General features: G+C 36.3%; 1 protein-coding gene across 1 annotated transcript in view; it reads left to right on the plus strand.

Moving 5' to 3' along the window:
- Positions 1-17,314, plus strand: part of LOC110105634 (probable ubiquitin-like-specific protease 2B) — a 55,500-nt gene extending 38,186 nt beyond the window's left edge. Inside the window, exons 8-11 of the mRNA XM_020835214.2 lie at positions 2,023-2,142; positions 3,555-3,756; positions 3,867-3,958; positions 16,171-17,314. Of these exons, the coding sequence (XP_020690873.1) occupies positions 2,023-2,142; positions 3,555-3,756; positions 3,867-3,958; positions 16,171-16,980 (1,224 nt within the window). The 3' untranslated portion in view covers positions 16,981-17,314. The remainder of the gene's footprint in view (positions 1-2,022; positions 2,143-3,554; positions 3,757-3,866; positions 3,959-16,170) is intronic.
- Positions 17,315-19,928: the final 2,614 nt, after the last annotated feature.

A 19,928-nucleotide genomic window follows, 5' to 3' on the forward strand; every position in this document is an offset into this window, starting at 1 on the left:
GCAGCATATAAAAAATAATGTACTTAGGAGTCAGAAAAACATGTACACTGAAATTAGTTTAACATCTAAATTGTGGAGTTATCTTTATGGTAGTACTATTGGTGGTTCCTTTTTTTGAACTAAAGTAATTTTACCCTGCAAGGCTGCAACTTATCCCTAAGGCGGAATCTGGTCTTTGTTTTCCTTTTAAAGAGTTATATATAGAAGGAAATGGATGATTTTGGTAGTTGGATGTTTGTTGGAGCAATTAAAGGAAGCATGAGATTTATTTGTCTATGGCTAGCATATCTTGGATTTGGCACTTAGTGATGTTCATTTCTTAATTTTTTTTAATGAGCAGCAAAACCTTCTTAATTGTTCATTATCCTTCTCTGTTCAGTCAATACTGCTAAGGTTCATTAATCAAAGGAAGTGAAAGAATATTCTTTTTTTTTGCCCGGAAGGTTTCATTTTGTTAACGTCGACTGACATTTCATGCCGTGTTTGAGGCAAAACTAGCTATTAGAGTTACTGAAATAATTTTAGATCCGGTAACTCGGTCCACTGTTGCAATTAATTGCAATTTCTGATCCATTGTTCCTTTTCTGTTTGAATTCTTGACTGCTATGATGAGTTTCCATGCTTCTAGCGAAGCTTATTTATTGCCCTTATTATATTTATTTCATGGTATCTAGTTATAATATCGTGGCTTAAAAGAAAGAATAGAAAACAAAAAAAATGGAAATTGAATGCACAAAAACACAAAATTTTATATAGGATTATCCAATTGATGGCTACGTCCTTTTGTTTCCATTGTAGTTTTTACTGTCGTTTCATTGCAAAGAATTGTAACTTTAATTCCTCTAATACAAATATAAGATGATACCCTCTTTACCTTAAAAAAAAAAACAAGAAACGCAGAAATAATATACTAAAATTTCCAAATTGCCCTTAATGAAATAACCCGCAACTATGTAATATATTTGACGGGTTCCTTGAATTCATGGGAGGGAGTCTCGTTGCCCCTTCCAACCTATGTCTAAATCTGAAATTTGAAGACGAGACTACCGTAGAAGAGTACTTGGAGCGAGTCGTGCCAATCCTCGCAAGCATCTACGACCGGAAGCTTTCAAAGCACGCTTGGAGCCTCGACGGCCGTCTACGACTTCCATCCCAACCGGCAACTTTTCCTCCGACGAAGTTCTTCGGCACCCTCTCCCTAGTGGTAACTTCTTTCGTCGCTTGGATCTTCTATCTCCGCCAAAAGTCCACTACCACTTGAGTGATACGGACCCAAGGTGAAAGTCTCATTGTTAAACGTTGGGTTTTGTTAAGTGTACTTTGCATATTAAATTCTCCTAGAACTTGGATTGAATCGGCTTGGTTAATCTCTCTATTGCGAATCTTTGGCCTAAGTAAGTTGATATTTTCAAATTTCTAACTCCCATTTTATGTGCTAGTTTAAATTCATAAGAAGCAACACTTTAATCTTTCTTTTAAATTTCTAAGCAAACTCCTCGTAGTTTCACATCAGTCTCGTTGCCCCCTTCCAACCTATGACTAAATCTGAATAGTATGTTTTTTTCATAGGGGAAGAAATGGCTTTACAAATCAACACTTACATTCTCCAAAACTTTCACCCTTTTATAATTGAAATTTTTCGTTAATATTGCGTCTCCTGAAGCCCATCCCTGTTGCGCTGTACTGTTAGTTTCCGATAGTTTGAACAATGAATCAACCATCAATGTGCCATTTTGGTACTACTAAAAAACGTAGATTTGCAAACTCGTTTGTTTTATAAATAATTTCTAACATTTTAAAATTGATTCTAGAAGTGAACTATATCAATTTGACTAAAATCTAGAGGACTTTTCCTTAAGATTCAAGAACTTAAGGAAGCTGCAGCTGATAAGAAAATGAAATAGTCCAAATTTGTGCTGTTTTTCGAGTGTGTGACTCCAAGGTCCTAGTTTTAGCCATCCTTTTGTTTTGTAAATAACTAGAGTGTTTACTTATCTAATTTCTGTCTTCTATGTAATGCAGTTGCCGCAACAAGAAAACTCATTTGATTGTGGACTGTTTCTGTTGCATTATGTGGAGTTATTCTTGGAAGAAGCTCCTGTTTATTTCAACCCAAGCAGGATCACCGTGTTATCAAATTTTGTGAGTTCTTCTAGCTCTATGTTTAATCATGTACATCAAACTTATTTTGATTAATTGTTTGAATCATATATTTCATTATACGCAGAAAGTGCTTCTTTTCTCTGAATAATATAACTATGATTGGTTTTTTTATTCTTCAGGAAATTTTCTTTGTTTTTGGAAATGATAGTGGAGTTCATGTACCCCCTTCTTGTATAGATGACCAACTATTCATTGCTCTTAGCTTGGCAACGTAATGAGGACATTAATGACATCAAGCATGCGGTAGAGAAGTTTATTGTGTTGATGCTAACAAACATTTGCACAATGTTGCATCCATAAATTTAACCTCAAACAAATACTCCTAAGGGAATCTCGATTCAACTTAAATTGGACACATTAAGTCAATTAATGCTCAAAACCCTGTTGAATTGGAAGCTGGGGCCTAAAACAGCCATACTAATTAATCAAAATTAGGAGGTCTTAATTATTCCAGTGGAGATTCTACCAAGGAACCCTTAAACTTGGTAATATATTAAGAAGCAATTGGATAACTCAAGTCGTTGAACATGAATAAGAACAGGCTAATATTATGAAACTGTCATTATTTTGGCAAAAAAATGTACAAAGGCTTGTTAAATCACAACATTTAGGCTAGGCGTGTTGATTTTGATTATCCAAGGTCTTATTGAAAGCACATTATCATCTTGTGTGCTGCCAACAACGCCTACACTTTAACTGCTTTTCTTTCTTTCTTTTCATTTTTTCTTCCATTGAACGCAAGCAAACCTTGCATTTACCTTCCCATCTTTGTTCCAGGAAAATTTCCTCAAGATGCCCTTTGAGAATTCACAAATTTATTATAATGGTAAATGCACACAATTGCAACGGACAGTAGCTTAACTAAATTATAAAAAATAAAATAAATATAAAAAAACCTAATAAACTTAGCATCATTTGTTGAGATATCACCCTCATGGTGGTAGAAGCATGCATAACTATGACGTCCTACTTTTGGCCCAAGGAGAATAAGATCCATTGTAATGTCCATATTATCAGTTTTCTGCCAATACTCGTCTTTAGCAAGGATATTACTCACTGCTCATTGAAAACAGGCCTCAAGTACGTTGTCCTTGAGGCAGAATTTTCTGGAGTTGTCATTTGTGTATCATTTTTATTTGCTTGAATCATGAAATATATTTAGCTTGCTAAGTCTTGTTTTAGGATTATGGTTAATTGCCTTGTTTACCTTGCATTCACCATGTGCATCACCATTACTTGGTAGAGTTCTTCATCCTAGGTTTCATTTTCGTAATTTATGTTTGATTTGCTAGCTGGTCTTGCTTTGGCATGCTGATTTCATTTTTAAGTGATCCGGTAACTATGAATGTGAAATATATTTGAATCTTTATTTTTGACTAAGCTCTTTGCAGCTTAGTGCAGATTGGTTTCCACCTGCTGAGGCTTCTTTTAAACGGTTTCACATCCGTGGGTTGTTATATGAACTTCTAAGAGATTCATCTCAAAAATTAACTCCCACTTGTAGCAATGGTGATTTCCCCTGCTCTGGTGATGATGTCGATCAAGGTGTGGAGTTTCTTTCTGCAGAGGACAGCCCATCGAAATTAGTTAATGGTAATTCTGTTTTTTATAAAATTAACCAAACTTTCAACCGCAAGTTTTCTTTTTGTTTAGTCATTGTAATAAACAAGAGGAACTTGTCTGGTGGGGATTGCTTGGTCCAGGGTCAGCTTCAACTCCTCTTTGTGCAACTCCAGATGATAATTTTGAACATACAGCTAGTTTTGAATCTACTCCTACAACATGCATTATGGAGGTAAATACCATTTCAAAGCATTTAGTTCACGAACACTCTTTGTCACACTGATTTAAACTTTTGTCTGTAGACGATCACTTATATGGCGAAGATCCGTGAGTCTCTTAAAGAAAAAATTCATTGACGTTGTGTCAGTGGTCATGCAATAAATGCGAAGTAATCATTGAAATTTTGGCATCTAGACTAAACTGGCCTATCTACAGTACCTTTGGAAAAAAATGCAGTTTTTTATTTCTCATGTCATGTAGGAAGTTGAAGTATTTTAATATCTATTGGAATTGCATTTAAAATATGCATATCAGTACATGGATGTTCCTTTCTTTTGAGTGGATTGCGGGTTCAATAATAATTGTTTTAAGCTTAGGTGTTCTGCTTGCAATTTAGTATTTGATCCAAGCATTCATCAGGCTCTCATTCGAGTTCTTTTTTATATTTTAGTCTTTTGAACAGCTTGTAATATTCTTCAACAAAAAATAATATTTTTTTCTATTTTTCAGATGAATAATCATTAAAATTGCCTAACTAATGAGAGGTATATATGCTCTTAAAGTTTCATTTTATTTGAGTACTTTAGGGTGTTAATTTCATTGGATTGATGCATGTCTAAATTGTTGTTTTGTGCTGTGAAATTTGAGATCACATTAGTTTTCATGATAATGATTAATATGTTAACATTTGTATGTTTTGGATAGCAAGAAATAAAGAGAAAATGACCGAATTGGTCCCCTAATTTGCCCCTAAATTTTTTTTGAAGGACCAAAATAGTCCCTGATTATATAAATGTATTAATTTAGTCCCTTGACTCTTTAAATTGGGGCCAAATTATCCCTTTCTTTGGATAAATGTCCCTATTTAATAGGTCATGTGACTAAAATGAGACTTTTAAATAGTTTAGTATCATTTTGATGCTTTATAAAGAGTCAAAGGAATCATTTTGATACTTATCTCAAAAAATAAACTTATATAGAAAGGGAACTCAAACATACTTGGCTCGTTAAATATGTGGATAGAAGGAAACATTTTACGTGTACTTCTATAGTTGGTTCTTGTTGACATTTTTAATACATGCTCATAAATGATTGTTATTGTGTTTGACGATGGTTAAAGATGGTGTGCTTAATACTAAAAGTAGAAGTTTGAATTCCTTTCCCTTTAGCGAAGAAGTTATCTCTCCCTCTCTTCATACATAAGAGAGTGTGTGAGTGAGAGAGCTTGACTATGATCCTTACAAAACAAAAGGGGTCTTTAGGACATATTTGAATATTTCAAGTAAACCCTAACAAGATTGTTGAAAACAGTGAAAACTTCACGAATCTAATGGAAAACAACAAAACCGTAGTTTTTTTTATGCTGGAAATCAAACAATAGAAGCAATAAAGCAAGATACAATTGATCCTCAATTTGAGAGGAGGATCTTTCTCTCGCAATCCCTAGACGAATATAGGGCCCAAGACACCAAGAAGAGAACTCCGAAAATCAGCCAACAAAACAAAGCATACCCTAACCCCAATCTTCCCTTCCTACTTAGCATGCAATTAATCAATTAAGCCCCGAAGGACAATTCTGCCCGTGTTGCCCCCTCCTTTGGCTCCAAAATAATTGAATTTGAATTACTAGGCCCCATCTTCCTCTCCCTCTCTCTTGCTGCCCGCCTCCTATACACGGAGCTAGCCCTTGGCAAGAGGTCGGCTGGACCGGTATAATAATACCACTCTCCCGAAGAATCACCTTGTCCTCAAGATAAAAAGAGGGAAATTGATGTTTCATCCTCTCATAAGGCTCCCTTCCACTTGATAAACACCTCCCTTACCCCACTTGTTCCCTGGCGCACCCCTTGTACCTCAAGGGGTTCCAAAATCACCTCCAAATCCCCGTGAGCGTCATTGATAACTCAAAACTTGCTACATGATCTCCAATTGCCTTCCTCAGTTGGGATGCATGGAACACTGGATGTATAGTCGTTATTGGTGGTAGTTTCAGTCGATATGCCACAACTCCAATCCTCTCCACTACCTCATAAGGCCCAAAGTACCTTGGAACAAGCTTCTCATTCCTCATATTGACGATTGTCTTCTGCCTATAAGTTCGAAGCTTCAAGAATACCCCTCTCCACTACATCGAACTAGATGCCTTTCCTATGCCCATATGCTTGTTTCTTCATAATTTGTTGAGCTCTCATCAGATGCCTCTTCGATTCTTGCATCACTGTGTCCCTCTCCCCCAAGTACTCCTCCACTTAAGAAACTGGGGTGCTACTATGTTAAAAATGCACCAGGTAAGGTGGAACCCTTTCGTACAATCCTTTGAACGAGATCATCTGAGAAGCATAATGATAAGAAGTGTTGTACCAGTACTCTGCCCACGCCAACCACTTGGCCCACAACTTGGGTGTCTCCGACACAAAGCATCATAGGTAGGTTTCCAAGCTCCTGCTAACCACCTCCGTCTGACCATCTATCTGTGGTTGGTTGGTGGTGCTCCTCTTCAATACTGTTCCCTGTAATCTGAATAATTCCCTCCAGAAATGGTTGAGGAACATCTTATCCCTGTCATATACTATAGACTAGTACTCTATGCAGCCTGACCACCTCTCTGATAAAAACTGATACTATTGTCACAGATGTGTAGGAATGTCGTAGGGGAATGAAATGAACATACTTGCTCAGGCTATCCACTACCACCAAGATCACTGTGAAGTCTTTTGATTTGAGTAATCCATCTATGAAGTACATATATACCTCTTCCCACACCCGACCTAGCAAAGCTAGTGGCTGTAGTAATTCTCCTGGAGACATAGTCATGTACTTGTTCCTCTGACAGATCTCACATCGGGCTACCACCTCCTCCACATCCTTGTGCATCCCCATTCAGTACAATTCTGAGGCTAGTCTCTTGTATGTCTTTTGCACTCCTGAATGACCCCCATCAACGCTCCCATGAAACTCTTGAAGCAAGTGTGGACTGTGGACTGATGTCCTAGGCATCACAAACCTCCTCTACTATAGAATTATCTCCCCTTCCAATGAATATCTTTGGTGGCTACTCCCCTCCTTCAGTAAATCAGCCCTAATCTTCCCCAACTCCTTATCTCGGACACTCTCCTCAATGGCCTCCCAATCCAACATCATTGAGATTGACCCTGATATCGCCTGTATCTCCTTCATACATCTGGCAAGGCATATGCCGCCTTGTTCTTCACTACCGACCTATACTAGATTTCAATATCATACCCCAGCAGTTTGGACAATCACCTCTGATGCTCCTCTGTCACCATCCATTGCTCCAACAAGTACTCCAGGCTCCGCTAGTCCGTCTTGATAATGAAATGTCTACCTAATAGGTAGGGCCACCACTTCTAAATGGCTAATACAATGGTCATCAACTCCCTCTCGTAAATTGATTTCAACCTGGCCCTAGCTGTCAACACCTTGCTGAAATAGGTAATGGGTCAATGGTTCTGCATGAGCATTGCCCCCAATCTATGATGCACAGATACGGACACGACGACACGGACATGACACAGACATGGGACACGTCATGATGTAGAACGGGTATGAGGATTGAGTCCTATGGGTCTTGAAGAGCAACTCGTGAGGTCCAAACAGCAGCTTTTGACACTTGGGAAATTCTGGACAACAACCAACGGAGGAGGACATGAAGCTCATGTGTGATCGTTGTGGTTGCCGACAAAGAGAGGACAGCAAATTGAAGCTAGGAGGTTCTGGACAGCAGTTTTCTGGTTCCTTGCGATCTAGACAGTAACCTGCAATGTTGGGGAACAGCTTGGACAGTTTCTATAAAGCATTGGGAGCTTTGGACCACCACGTATGGCCTTAAGGGATACAAGACAGCACGTCACCTGTTGGAACACAGGGACAGCCAGCAGGAATCACAGGGATAAGAGAGGAGAACGTGGGGAAACTATTGGGAGGTAACGGTTGTGGTTGGGACAGGTTTGGAAAGGAGAATAAGAGAGTATATGGGGAGGATTTAATTCGGAGGGAAAACAAAGGGCGGCAGCTTAGGTTGAGATTGGGTGGGGAATTAATGAGAGTAATTATGGAGATTAAGGGGATTGGAGAGAGGAAGTGGGCCGGCCATACATGGGGATTTAATTGGGGGGATTTAGAAATTGCTTTCCAAACTTAGGTTGCTAATTGTGGAAAGAGAATTAGAGAGAAATCTCTAATAAAATTCAGATTTGAGAGGATTTGGGAGTTTCCAAAAATAAATCAATCTCATTAGGAAAGGATTACAAATTCAATTTAATTGGAATTTGAAATTTGAATTCTTTTCAAAGTTAATATGATCTAAATTAGGAAAGTATTTAATTCTTTCCCACATGAGAGGTTTTATTTTGGAAAGCATTAAGGATGTGGGAACTAGGAGGGGAAATCAATTCCAATCTAATTTATTTGTTAATTTGAATTAGATTGGAGGATTTTCCTAAAATAGAATCCTATTTAAGGAAATAATTCAAATTTCAAATTTGGATTGGGGGAAAATTTGAAAACTTTCCTAAGATAGATTTTATAATTTATGAAAGAATTTGAATTTCAAATTTGGAAAAATTTGAATTCAAAGATCAACTAAATTATGGCAATCCAAAATTATGAATTATTCAAATTAGGCAATTGGGGTGGGAGAGGGTGTGACCGGTGGTTTGAATGGGGCGGGTAAGGGGTCGGCGGCAAGGTGGAGATACGGGTTGGACACGGTATTATAATTTTTATATTTAAAAATAGTGTATAAAAATTAAATAAGTATAATTTTAAAAATAATTTAAAAATAATAAGTCATTTAACTAGAATTTGTGCTTAAAATGATTAGTATTAGGATGTCGAGAGTTAGGTGTCGATGTCGTTTATCAATCACCGAGAGAGAAGTGAAAATGCCTTCATTGCCAAAAAGAAATGAAAATGAGAATATCCGATGATTGGGTATTAAGTGCGGACGTTGATTCGGTGTTGTGGATAGAAAAATAAGAAATTTATTTTAAATCCTGCAAAATACAAGAAATTATATTTAAAAAATTTCATAAAATATTTAAGATATGTGTGTCCAATTTGTATTTAATATTTTTTAATCGGACACGTTTTTCTGCGTGTCTGACACGTGTCGGAGTGTCGTGTCAGATACGGTGTCGGACACTGCACGCCTCTTTGAGGAGAAGTGTCGGTGCATCAGAGCCCCCAATCCATATCCTGAGGCATCTGTCTCCATTATGAAGACCTGAGTAAAGTCTAGCAGGGCTAAAACTGGTACAGTAGTCATGGCTTTCTTTAAGCTCTCAAAAATTGTTGTAGCTGCCTCCCCCCATAGGAACCCATCCTTGCAATGCGATGGTGTTGTACCCCTTCACGAACCTCCTATAATATCTTGTCAGTTTTAGGAATCACCTCAGCTCCTTGAGATTCTTAGGCACTGGCCACCTCAACATTGAGGCCAATTTTTGCTTGGTCTACTATCACCCCCTCCTCAGATACAATATGCCCTAAGTACTCCACACTGATCTGGGCAAAATAACACTTCTTTAAGTTGGCCCTCAGTTGGTGCTCCTGTAATGCTTCTAACACCCTCCTCAAGTGAGGCCAAAATGTATCACTAAAAATTCATAATGCCCCTCATGAGTTTTAAAAACAGTTTTGGGTACATCCTCCATCCTAATCTGATGGTATTCGGACTTCAAATCTATCTTGGTGAAGATAACTGCTCCACTCAACTAATTTAGCAGCTTATCGATCACTAGAATGAGAAATTTGTCTGGCACAGTTTTCTTATTGACTGCCTTGTTTTCCACATAAAACCTCCAATTCTCATCTTTCTTTTTAACCAACAATACTGGGCTAGAAAAGGGACTAATACTGGGCCTGATAATTCCTGCTTCTAGCATCTCTCTAATCAACTTCTCAATCTCATCATTCTGAAACTGTGAATAGCGGTAGGGTCGGACACTGATGAGTGACAAACATTCCTTCAAAGTGATAGCATGCTCCTGCTCTCCTGGTGGTTGCAATGCCGGAGGTGGCTGAAAGACTTCACTAAATTGCTGAATCAATAGTCGTACTGAAAGAGGAACTTCCCCTCCTTCCTCTAATATGATCCCCTCTAGCCTTTGTAGTTCCACCAAGTACTCTTCCCTCACTTCTTGGATACTCTTGATCATGGTTTTAAGTGACACCATGGCTTTGAAGAGCCCCCCATCTCCTCTTACCACAACTTTTCTCCCTTCCACTATTAGTTCCATTGTTAATGCCTTCCAATTGACCTTGGTGTCTCCCAAAGTCTGCAGCCACTTCATCCCCGGGATGATATCTGTGCTCCTTTACTCCAATGGGAGAAAATCCTTCCTCACTTGTACACCCTGTATGGTTAACACCACTCACTCCCCTACATATTCTTTGATCCTTCTCCACTTTCCCCGTGCCCATCATCACTCCATAGCACCATGTATCCATCAATTTTATCCCCAATTGTTTCATCACATGGTTTGAAATGAAATTATAGGTAGCCCCACTATCAATCAACACCACCTCCTCCATATCGACTATTTCCCCTTCACCTTCATGCTATGATGCACAGACACGGACACGGCGACATTAAGTGCGGACGTTGATTCGGTGTTGTGGATAGGAAAATAAGAAATTTATTTTAAATCTCGCCAAATACAAGAAATTATATTTAAAAAAATTCATAAAATATTTAAGATACGCATGTCGGACACGCGTGTCCAATTTGTATTTAATATTTTTTAATTGGACATGTTTTTCGCGTGTCCAACACGTATCGGAGGAGTGTCGGGCGAGTGTCGTGTCGAATACGGTGTCGGACATTGCACGCCTTTTTGAGGAGAATTGTCGGTGCATCATAGCCTTCATGGTATGATTCGCGGTGAATCTTACCACTTAATTTAGGGATACTTCACCACATCCAGGTGTAGTCCTCCATCTCTTCCTCTACTCCCCCCTCACCTCCCTCAGTTTCCTTGTCATCACCTATGATGCACCGACACGGACATGGCAACATGGACATGACACGACACGGACACAGGACACAACATTTTTTAAAAATATAGGACACGGGTGCGGCGTGGACACAACATAATAATTTTTTAATATAATATATCGAAATTAAGGTAATATTATATTAAAAATGATAAGTAATAATAAATCAAAGTCATGATAACTTATTTAGCTTATAACATAGAGATGTTTAGTACAAAAATATCTAGTACAGCCACAAAAAAATAAGCAAAAAACCATTTAGTACAACATGAAGGTCCAACTGCTTAATAGAGGGAATGATAGAATTAGATTCAGAGGTTGGTCTTTGGACTTCAATATCATCATCATTGAATATCATTGCTTCCAACTCTGGTTCATCTAGAGAAAGATTTGCAACCTCCAATAACCCCATATCATTAAGGCACTCGAATCCATCTCCAGCAACATCCCACATTTTGTTATCACCTGTCATATAAAATGGGGTTTTCCTTGATAAAAGACGAAGATTTGTATGCACATAAACTAAATCTTCAGGCCGTTGTGGAGTTATTTTATTCATTTTTATTGATTGAATAAATGAATATGTGCTTCAATTTCTCTCACAACAGGAAGAGGATGATACTTGATTAAGAAGTTTTATTGTTATAGTTTGAAGAAGCGGTTCTGAAGCTCCATGAATCAAGTACCACATTTTTAGATCCATCATTCATCTATCAACCAAATATTCTTGATCACCAAAATCCTCTAAATATCCAAAGAACTTTGTAAGTTATATAATAATTTTCATTATCTTCTCATTTGGGAAATATCGTTTCAAGCATATCTTTCTCATATTTGACACTTCTAAATCTTTTTATGGTGAGACATGTTGAGGGTCTTCTTGAAGCCATTCTTTATTTGAATACCTTCAAATAATGTAAAACATATAAAATTATTTAATCATTTACCAAGAAATTTAAAATTAATTTAAAAGATGAATATAAATGTATCTTGGATTTAATGAATGGGCCAAACAATGCAGAGGTGTGTTGCTTTTGGTCCACCTATCCTTAAGAATGGTATAGACTGCTCCAAAAACTTGAGTCTTCATTATATGATTTTCTTTCATGTCTGAATATAATTTTTTTCACTTTTGTTAATATAGAGTCTCACATCTCATAAATCAAATGTATGAATGATTTATTTGTGTCAACCTCTCTCAACTTGTCATAAATTATACCAGTGAAAGATACAATGTAATCTACATTATCCCACCACAAATCATCTAAGACATTTTCTTTCACATATCTTGCCTTCCCAACATCATCTTTTCGATAGCAAGATAACTTCTCACTAATCAACATAGATTGGGCATTTTTTATTTGTTTGAATCTTCTCAACATGATTATTACAGAGGCAAAACGAGTTTCATCAACAGCTAACATTCTCAAATATTAGAAATCATTAAACATTAAAAGTCACATTGAGTGGTTCATAATGAAATTTCTGATCAAAATAGCATCATCTGAAACCACTGTTATCCAATAACATTCAACATAGATGATTTCATTTGCCTTTGTATTCTTTGCTGCACAAATATTTTTTAGAGCAAGATTTAAAGTGCGCACAACATATGGAGTCCAAAATATATGAGGAACTTTGCTCCACCAACAATCCTACAGCTCTACACACCGGTGCATTATCTGTTAAAATATACACAATATTTGAAGGCCCAATAATGACTATCACATCTTTAATCAAATTGGCAATGAAATATTTATCCTTGTATTCTCCTTCACAATTCACAGCTTTAATAAACATTGTGCAATTCTTTGTAACGGCCATGAAATTAATGTGTGGCCTTCTTTGAGGATCAGTCCAACCATCACACATCAAAGTGACTCATTTTTCTTTCCACACACCTTTTGTTGGTTCAAACAATATTTCAATATGTGGTTTTTCCCTCTCCAATAATTTTGATCTTAATGCATTGTAGCTAGGTGGAACATAACCTACAAGGTTGTTATTACATGAGAAAATGAATGCATTTTTGTAATGAAGATTTCTTGCAAGGTTGAAAGGAAGTCCAGTTGAAAAAAACATCCTTGCAATTTCACCATCCAATTCTTCTCGCTGTTGCATGTTAAAAACCTTCTCTAAAGCACCACTGGCAACTCCTTTTCTTTTCTTTGAATTATATCCTTCACTTCTATATGATAATGAATGATCAACTCTAACATATGAGGAATAATTGTGACATGAATCATGGGTAGATGACAAAGATATCTCTTTAGGAAGTGCCCTTTTGATCCAAGATTCAGCTTCATCAACTTGTCTATTCAATTCAATCAACTGTGACGTAGTAATCTTAGGACACATTTTAATTTCATGGTCAGAAATCTTAAGTAGATGTGCTTTCACCCTAGAATAAGATACTTTGTAGATGCCAACACAATAATTGCATTTGAATAACACATTCCCTCCTTCAAAAGTTTTTCCTAACTTTGTAACATGAATCTATAATGGCTTATCAGTTTCTACGAATGACTTTTTTGAACCACTCCCACCAGCACTAGAGCTTATTTTGCTTTTAAATTCACTGGTGAAGTAGAATAAATAAAGACTTACTGTAAAATAATTACAAATTGCCAAACAAAGTTAAAAAAAAATAATTAAAGAACTATTGCATCATGCGTTATGACTATCTGACGAAAAACAATTAAAAAATTGCAACTATGTCGGGGGTCCAAGGGGGCGCTTCCCCCTGGCGGGGTTCTACTTGCCCGATCAGGTCGCGTGGTCAAGGGGCAGCACCCTTGCGGGGGTTTCACGAAACAAATTTTTATTGTAAAGAGTGAAAGCGCACTTAAAACGCAGTTAAAGCGCATTAAATAAATAAATTTTATTGTAAGAATAATTTTAATCTAAAACAAATAAAATACTTTTAAAAAATATGCTCTTCTGATCACCAATCTACAGAATCATTGATAAATGAAGAGAAATGACGAATGGAGAAAAAAAATGACGAAATCAACTTACATGTTTGAAAAAATTTTTGCGGTTTGGCGTCGGCTTCCCTTGGTTGCGCCCAGAAACTAAGGAGAATGGCTTGTTGCTTATGGCCGGAAGGGAAGACCAAGGGTGCGATCTCCAGCCGACCGCTGCTCGTCTCATTCGCTCGGGAAGACCACGAATATGAATAGGAATACAGAGTTAAGGAGAAGATGAAGACTCGGGCGTGAACTGGCTAATATGAAATAGCGGGATTAGGGTATTTTTATTTATTCCACGTCCGGTTTAATTTTTTTTTTTTTAAATGGGACACACTAGTGACGTGTCTGACGCATGTCCTCGCCGTGTCGGACGCGTGTCCGTGTCCGACACTGCATACCGTCTTAAAACGAAGTATCGGTGCATCAGAGCTTCCCCTTCAAAAATGATCATCTTCAAATTCCTGACCTTTGGATCTCTCCCGTTTCCTCGTATTCCTCCATAATTTCTTTTTTCCCAAGTGCTCGGCTCTCCCAAATTTCCCAATTTTCCCTTCCTCGCTCATCTTCAAACCCCTCTTCACTTTCTCCCATTCTTTCTCCAAAATCAGCACCCCTCCCATCATAAGTTCCCTCTTTTCTCTCCCAACAAGTACCCCTTGATTCATGCCCCCTATATCCATGCCTCTCTCATACCTTCCTCCTTTCTCCTCAATGATCTTTACATCATTTTTCCGCCTACGAAATTTAGAATTCGTAGTTCTTCCCATCGGTCCATTTATCTCCGATGCCGCCGTTTGAATTTGATTTTCCAATAGCTTCTTCACCATCGCATGAAGATCGAAAATTTTGTCTTCTACTAACGATTCAATCTTCCACCATTTTTTTCATTTGGCTCATCTCCCCTTCAAGGTGTTCTTCCAACGCATCAACCTTCTTGGCTGCCATCAATACTCGGGTTTTTTTTTTATATATTCAAAAATCTGGATATTGACCCCAAAAAATAGTAAGAACTCTTCCTTCGGACAAAAAACAGCCACTGAAATTTTCGAAAACAGCCCAAAAATGGTCCCAAAATCTGCTCTAATACTAATTTGAGTGAAAATACTTAAATATTTCAAGTAAACCCTAACAAGATTGATGAAAACAGTGAGAAAACTTCATGAATCTAATGAAAAAACAACAAAACAATTGTTTTTTTATGGTGGAAATCAAACAACATAAGCAATAAAGCAAGATACAATTGATCCTCAATTCGAGAGGAGGAACGTTCTCTCCCAATCCCTAAACGAATCTAGGGCCCAAGAAACCAAGTCAAGAACTTCGGAAATCAGCCACCAAAACAAAGCATACCCTAACCCTAATCTTTCCTTCCTACTTAAAGCATGCAATTAATCAATTAAGCCCCATAGGTCAAATCTGCTCTTGCCGCCCTCTCCTTTGGCTTCAAAAAAATTGAATTTGAATTAAAAGAGAAGCATAATATTAACTTAACTGTTGCAAAGATGAGGATGCTCAGGTGGATGAGTGGCTTTACTTTTTGAGATAGGATCTGAAATAAGCATCAACGTGAAAAGGTTGGAGTAACTCCAATGGAAGATAAGATTAGAGAGAATAGTCTTAGATGATTTAGTCATGTAAAACAACGGCCTTTTGATGATTCCATTAGAAGAGTAGATGTATTAGATTTGACTTACCTTAAGGAAGGTAAAGGTAATCCTAAAAATACTTGGTTAGAAAATATTAGAAATGATATTTTTTTATTAAATTTAAATGAGAAATTGACTCTTCACTGGACACAATGGAGAAAAAAAGATTCATGTAGCTGACCGCACGTAGTGGGATAAAGACTTGATGTTGTTGTAGTTTATTATATCCATATAATCTACCTAAATTTTAAATCTTTTATATTCATCTCAAGTGCTTTAAATAGGAAACAACATTTGACATTTCTGGCATGGTATCAGAAGTTTTTTTTTTTTAAAATGTTTTAAATAGGATGAGCTTTCTTGAGAACTGAAGAGTATTTGTGTGTACCCAAAGAATTTGATAAATGACTCTTACACATATCAATGCTTTATTATTTATATTCTAAAGTTTAAAAAGAAAAAGTAAAGCAGCCCTGTATTTTTGAAATTATAATAACTGAAATGTTAGTATAATGTAGATTTTTTTTTTTCTTTCTATTGTTGGATATACACACATCCTGTTTTTATTTCTTATGCTGCTTGTAAATCAGGAACTTGGGGATGCCAAAGTTAGCACAACAGAGCATCTGCTTGGGGAAGGGAATGAAGAGTCTTCAGATAATCTAGTTGGTGTGATCAAGGACCAAAATGGTTGCCAACCACATGTTGGTAGCCCAACTTCTCAGATCTGTTCGGCGTCATATTGTGTGAACAATGTGGGATCTTCTGAATTGCCCTCTATCTCTGACCAAGTACAGGAGGAAATTGTAGATAATTTATCTACAAGATCGAACGGCCAACTTGTTATCTCAAATGAGACAGATGTAGATGTACCTCAAAAGCTTGCACCAGTTGTCGATGATGGCGCTTTTGTGCCAGATAGCCCTAATACATCTAATGAGAATCTTAAAGAATACCTGAAAAATTCACTGGAAATAGATGATTGTAATTTGGAGGTTAAGAGCCATGATGAAGAGTGTGATAATGATGAAAAATTTCTCGAAACTTACACAAATGATACTGAAACAAGACATGAAGAAGAGTGTGAAAATCCTGATACTTCATTAACTGAGAATGGTAAAGCTGAGCATTTTCTAGAAAAGAAGAGGAGAGCCGAAGAAGTCTCTGATGATCAGGAGAACCATATTGTGAACGAAATAAGCAATGAAGCTATTAAAGACGATCCCCATTTTCATGACTCGGAGATGGTTGAGGTAATTTCCTTAGACAACGATGTTATTCAGCCTAAAAGGAGCAAAATATCTGGATCTGTACAGCAATCCTCCAAACGCAGGAAGGTTGTGCACCAGGGCATTGTACGCAGGATCACCCGAAGCTCTTCGAAAGAGTGTGCTTCATGACATGTTCAGTACAATATAGAAGCTCCAGAAGATTGATCTGTACATGGTCAGTGAAGCAAGAATTACTACGGGTTTCAGTGTCCTTAATGGCCACCTGTTTAGTATGAAGTGGTTGATGCCATGTTTTGTTTCATAAATATATAGTTGCTTATTTTCTTTAATGTCTCCATTTCGCTTCGGGCAACATATCTGTATCTTTTTTTTTTACTTGATGTGCTTCAACTGTGTAAGTGGAATGAGAAGTTTTATAGTGTCATGAAAGGGAAATTGTTGGCTGATTGTTTAGTGAAGTGAAACTTGGATTGATATGGCTTGTGACTGATTTTTCTGCTTAGATTTCTGCTTTGGTGAACCTCAATAATGTATAAATGATGAAAAGCATATGGAAATGTAAAACTTGACTCATATAAGTGTATGAATATATTACTTAATAGGAATACTGATCACAGTGCTTGATAAAATATGTTCTTACTAATCTGAAGACTGCACTATGTTCCTTTTAAAGCTTCAATACAACAACAACATAAATCTTTGTCCTATTACGTGGGGTCAGTTACATGAATCTTTTTTCTTTATTGTGTCTTGTTAAAAGTCAAATTCTCGTTTAAATCTAATAAAGAAAGATAATTTCCAAGTTTTTTTAGGTCTATTTCTACCTTTCTTAAAATAAGTCAAATATAATACCTCTATTTTCCTAATCGGGTCATTGGAAGGCTATCATTTTATTTGACCAAATCTTCTAAGGCGACTCTCTTTAATCTTATCTTTCACAGAGCTACTCCAACCTTTTCATGTTTATGCTTATTTCGTATCCTATTTCTAAGGGTAAAGCCATTCATCCATCTGAGCATCCTCATCTCTGCAACACTTAATTTAGTATTATGTTTTTTTTTTAATGGCTAACATTTGACAGTATAAAGCATTGCAGGTCCCACCACCATTTTATAGAATTTTCTCTTAAGTTTATGGGAGACTTTTCTATCACAACAAACCCGATATATTCCTCCACTTCATTCATACAATTTGAATTCTGCTGATAATATTCTCATTTATTTCACCATCATTCTGAACAATAGATCCAAAATATCTAATAAAAATTCAGAGAGAGATATATCGTGTTTTAACACTCGAGTTCATCTTGTCATACTTTTCAGCATTGCATTATGTTTCGAAAGTTTACAGGCTATAAATTAAAAATGTGATTGTTGCAATTTCATCTGACAAATCCAATAAAATGGGCATTATCATTTGCTAAACTAGTGGGTGGCCCGAGCAAGCATAGGTGACCCATATAGGCAATAAATGGGATGAATTGATAGGGGAAAGTTTGAAGAAGTTTGTGGCCTTCATAAATTGCTTACATATATGGAGATAATAGTAAGTCTGGCAAGATCTAGAATGTCTCAAAATTATTATGCTTATACAATCATAGGCGCACACTTTGGGGAAATTATTAAGTGCGGAGTGTGGACGGTTCTCAGTATCTAGCAGTACCAAGTGGTACCCAACGGCACTGAGTGCGGGTACCAAGTTTGGTACCCACCAATGAAATGACGTGGCACATTTTTATTGATCTCCGGACGCACTCCACACCTAATAATTTCTCCACACTTTGGGACCTATGGTTTACCCCACATATATCAAGCATGGGCGGATCCACACTCGAATTTTTTTTTTATAAAGTATTTTGGGCATTTTGCCCCCCCCCCCCCCCCCCCCCAAAACAAGTGAAAATTTGATGCAAGACAAGTACAAATATCTATTGCTAGGTCAATCTCAAAAGCCTACTCTCAAGATAATTGATTATACTCTGTTTTATTTTAATTATTTTAAATAAAAAGAAGCTGACCATTTACGATTTAAATAAAATATTTAAATAAAAAAATTATTTTGCAAACATATAAATCAGCCGAAATTAAGGATTAATCAAGTATTTAATGGATTCTCTTAAGTTGGAATGATATAATTTAATTACAAATATAAGGAGATTTTGATGGGGATTTTGCTAGAGCCCATGGATGAATTTGTATGCAAGGATTAATGTTGTCTAGCTATTATAACCATTCCATATTAAAAAAAAAAAAAGAATTCCATATTAAAAATTCATAAACTTTCTAATTGTATATTAATATACTATAAAACAATCACCATTAGTTAGTGAATATCCAAAAACTTTTATGAAGGTCCTTACGCTTTCATAATAAAGATATCAAGCATTCAATTTCCATAAAGTTTCAAATAAAAATATGTATAGGAACTATTAAATTAACCGACATTCAAAACTATTTGAATAAGGTTCAAATTAGATTTGAATATGATTTGAATAAAGTTATAATATTTGGGCATATTTTATGGTGTATATTTATACATTAAATCTCTTGTATGTGAATGTGAACTAAATTTTAATAAGTTGTGGGTATTAAGTTTTAAAGGTTCATATGGTTTAAATTGAGCTTGAATAAGGTTCAAATATGGTAGATCATGCAATTAAAGTTATTTCATTTTGCAAGTGCTTTTGGTGGATTCTTGATATAGAAATATTTGTGTATAAATGTAGTTCGTAGCTTCATGTGTAGTAGATTATACATGTCTTAAAGTTGTATTCTATGTTTTAAACATTTTTTAGCCTTATCCTTGTTTGAATCTTGTGTAAATCATATTATAATTATATTTTATAGCTGTCGTGATAGTACTCTGTCATGTTAAATTCATGCTATGTTATTGTGATTGCATTCTATTGAGACATTTAATTATACATTATTGAGATTATGTTTGAAACACGTTTGAAAAGATTAAAAAATGTTCGAATATTATTTGAATAAAAGTTGAGCACAAACAAGATTTAAACGTTGTCTAAACTAAATTCAACCAGCATTTGATTAAGTTTTAACATTATTTGAATATTTATTAAACCTTGCGAACATTGTTGGAAGGTATTGAGTAGGAGA

The sequence above is a fragment of the Dendrobium catenatum genome, unplaced genomic scaffold (genome assembly GCF_001605985.2).
Source record: "Dendrobium catenatum unplaced genomic scaffold, ASM160598v2 fragScaff_scaffold_671, whole genome shotgun sequence".
NCBI classification, from domain to species: Eukaryota; Viridiplantae; Streptophyta; class Magnoliopsida; order Asparagales; family Orchidaceae; genus Dendrobium; species Dendrobium catenatum.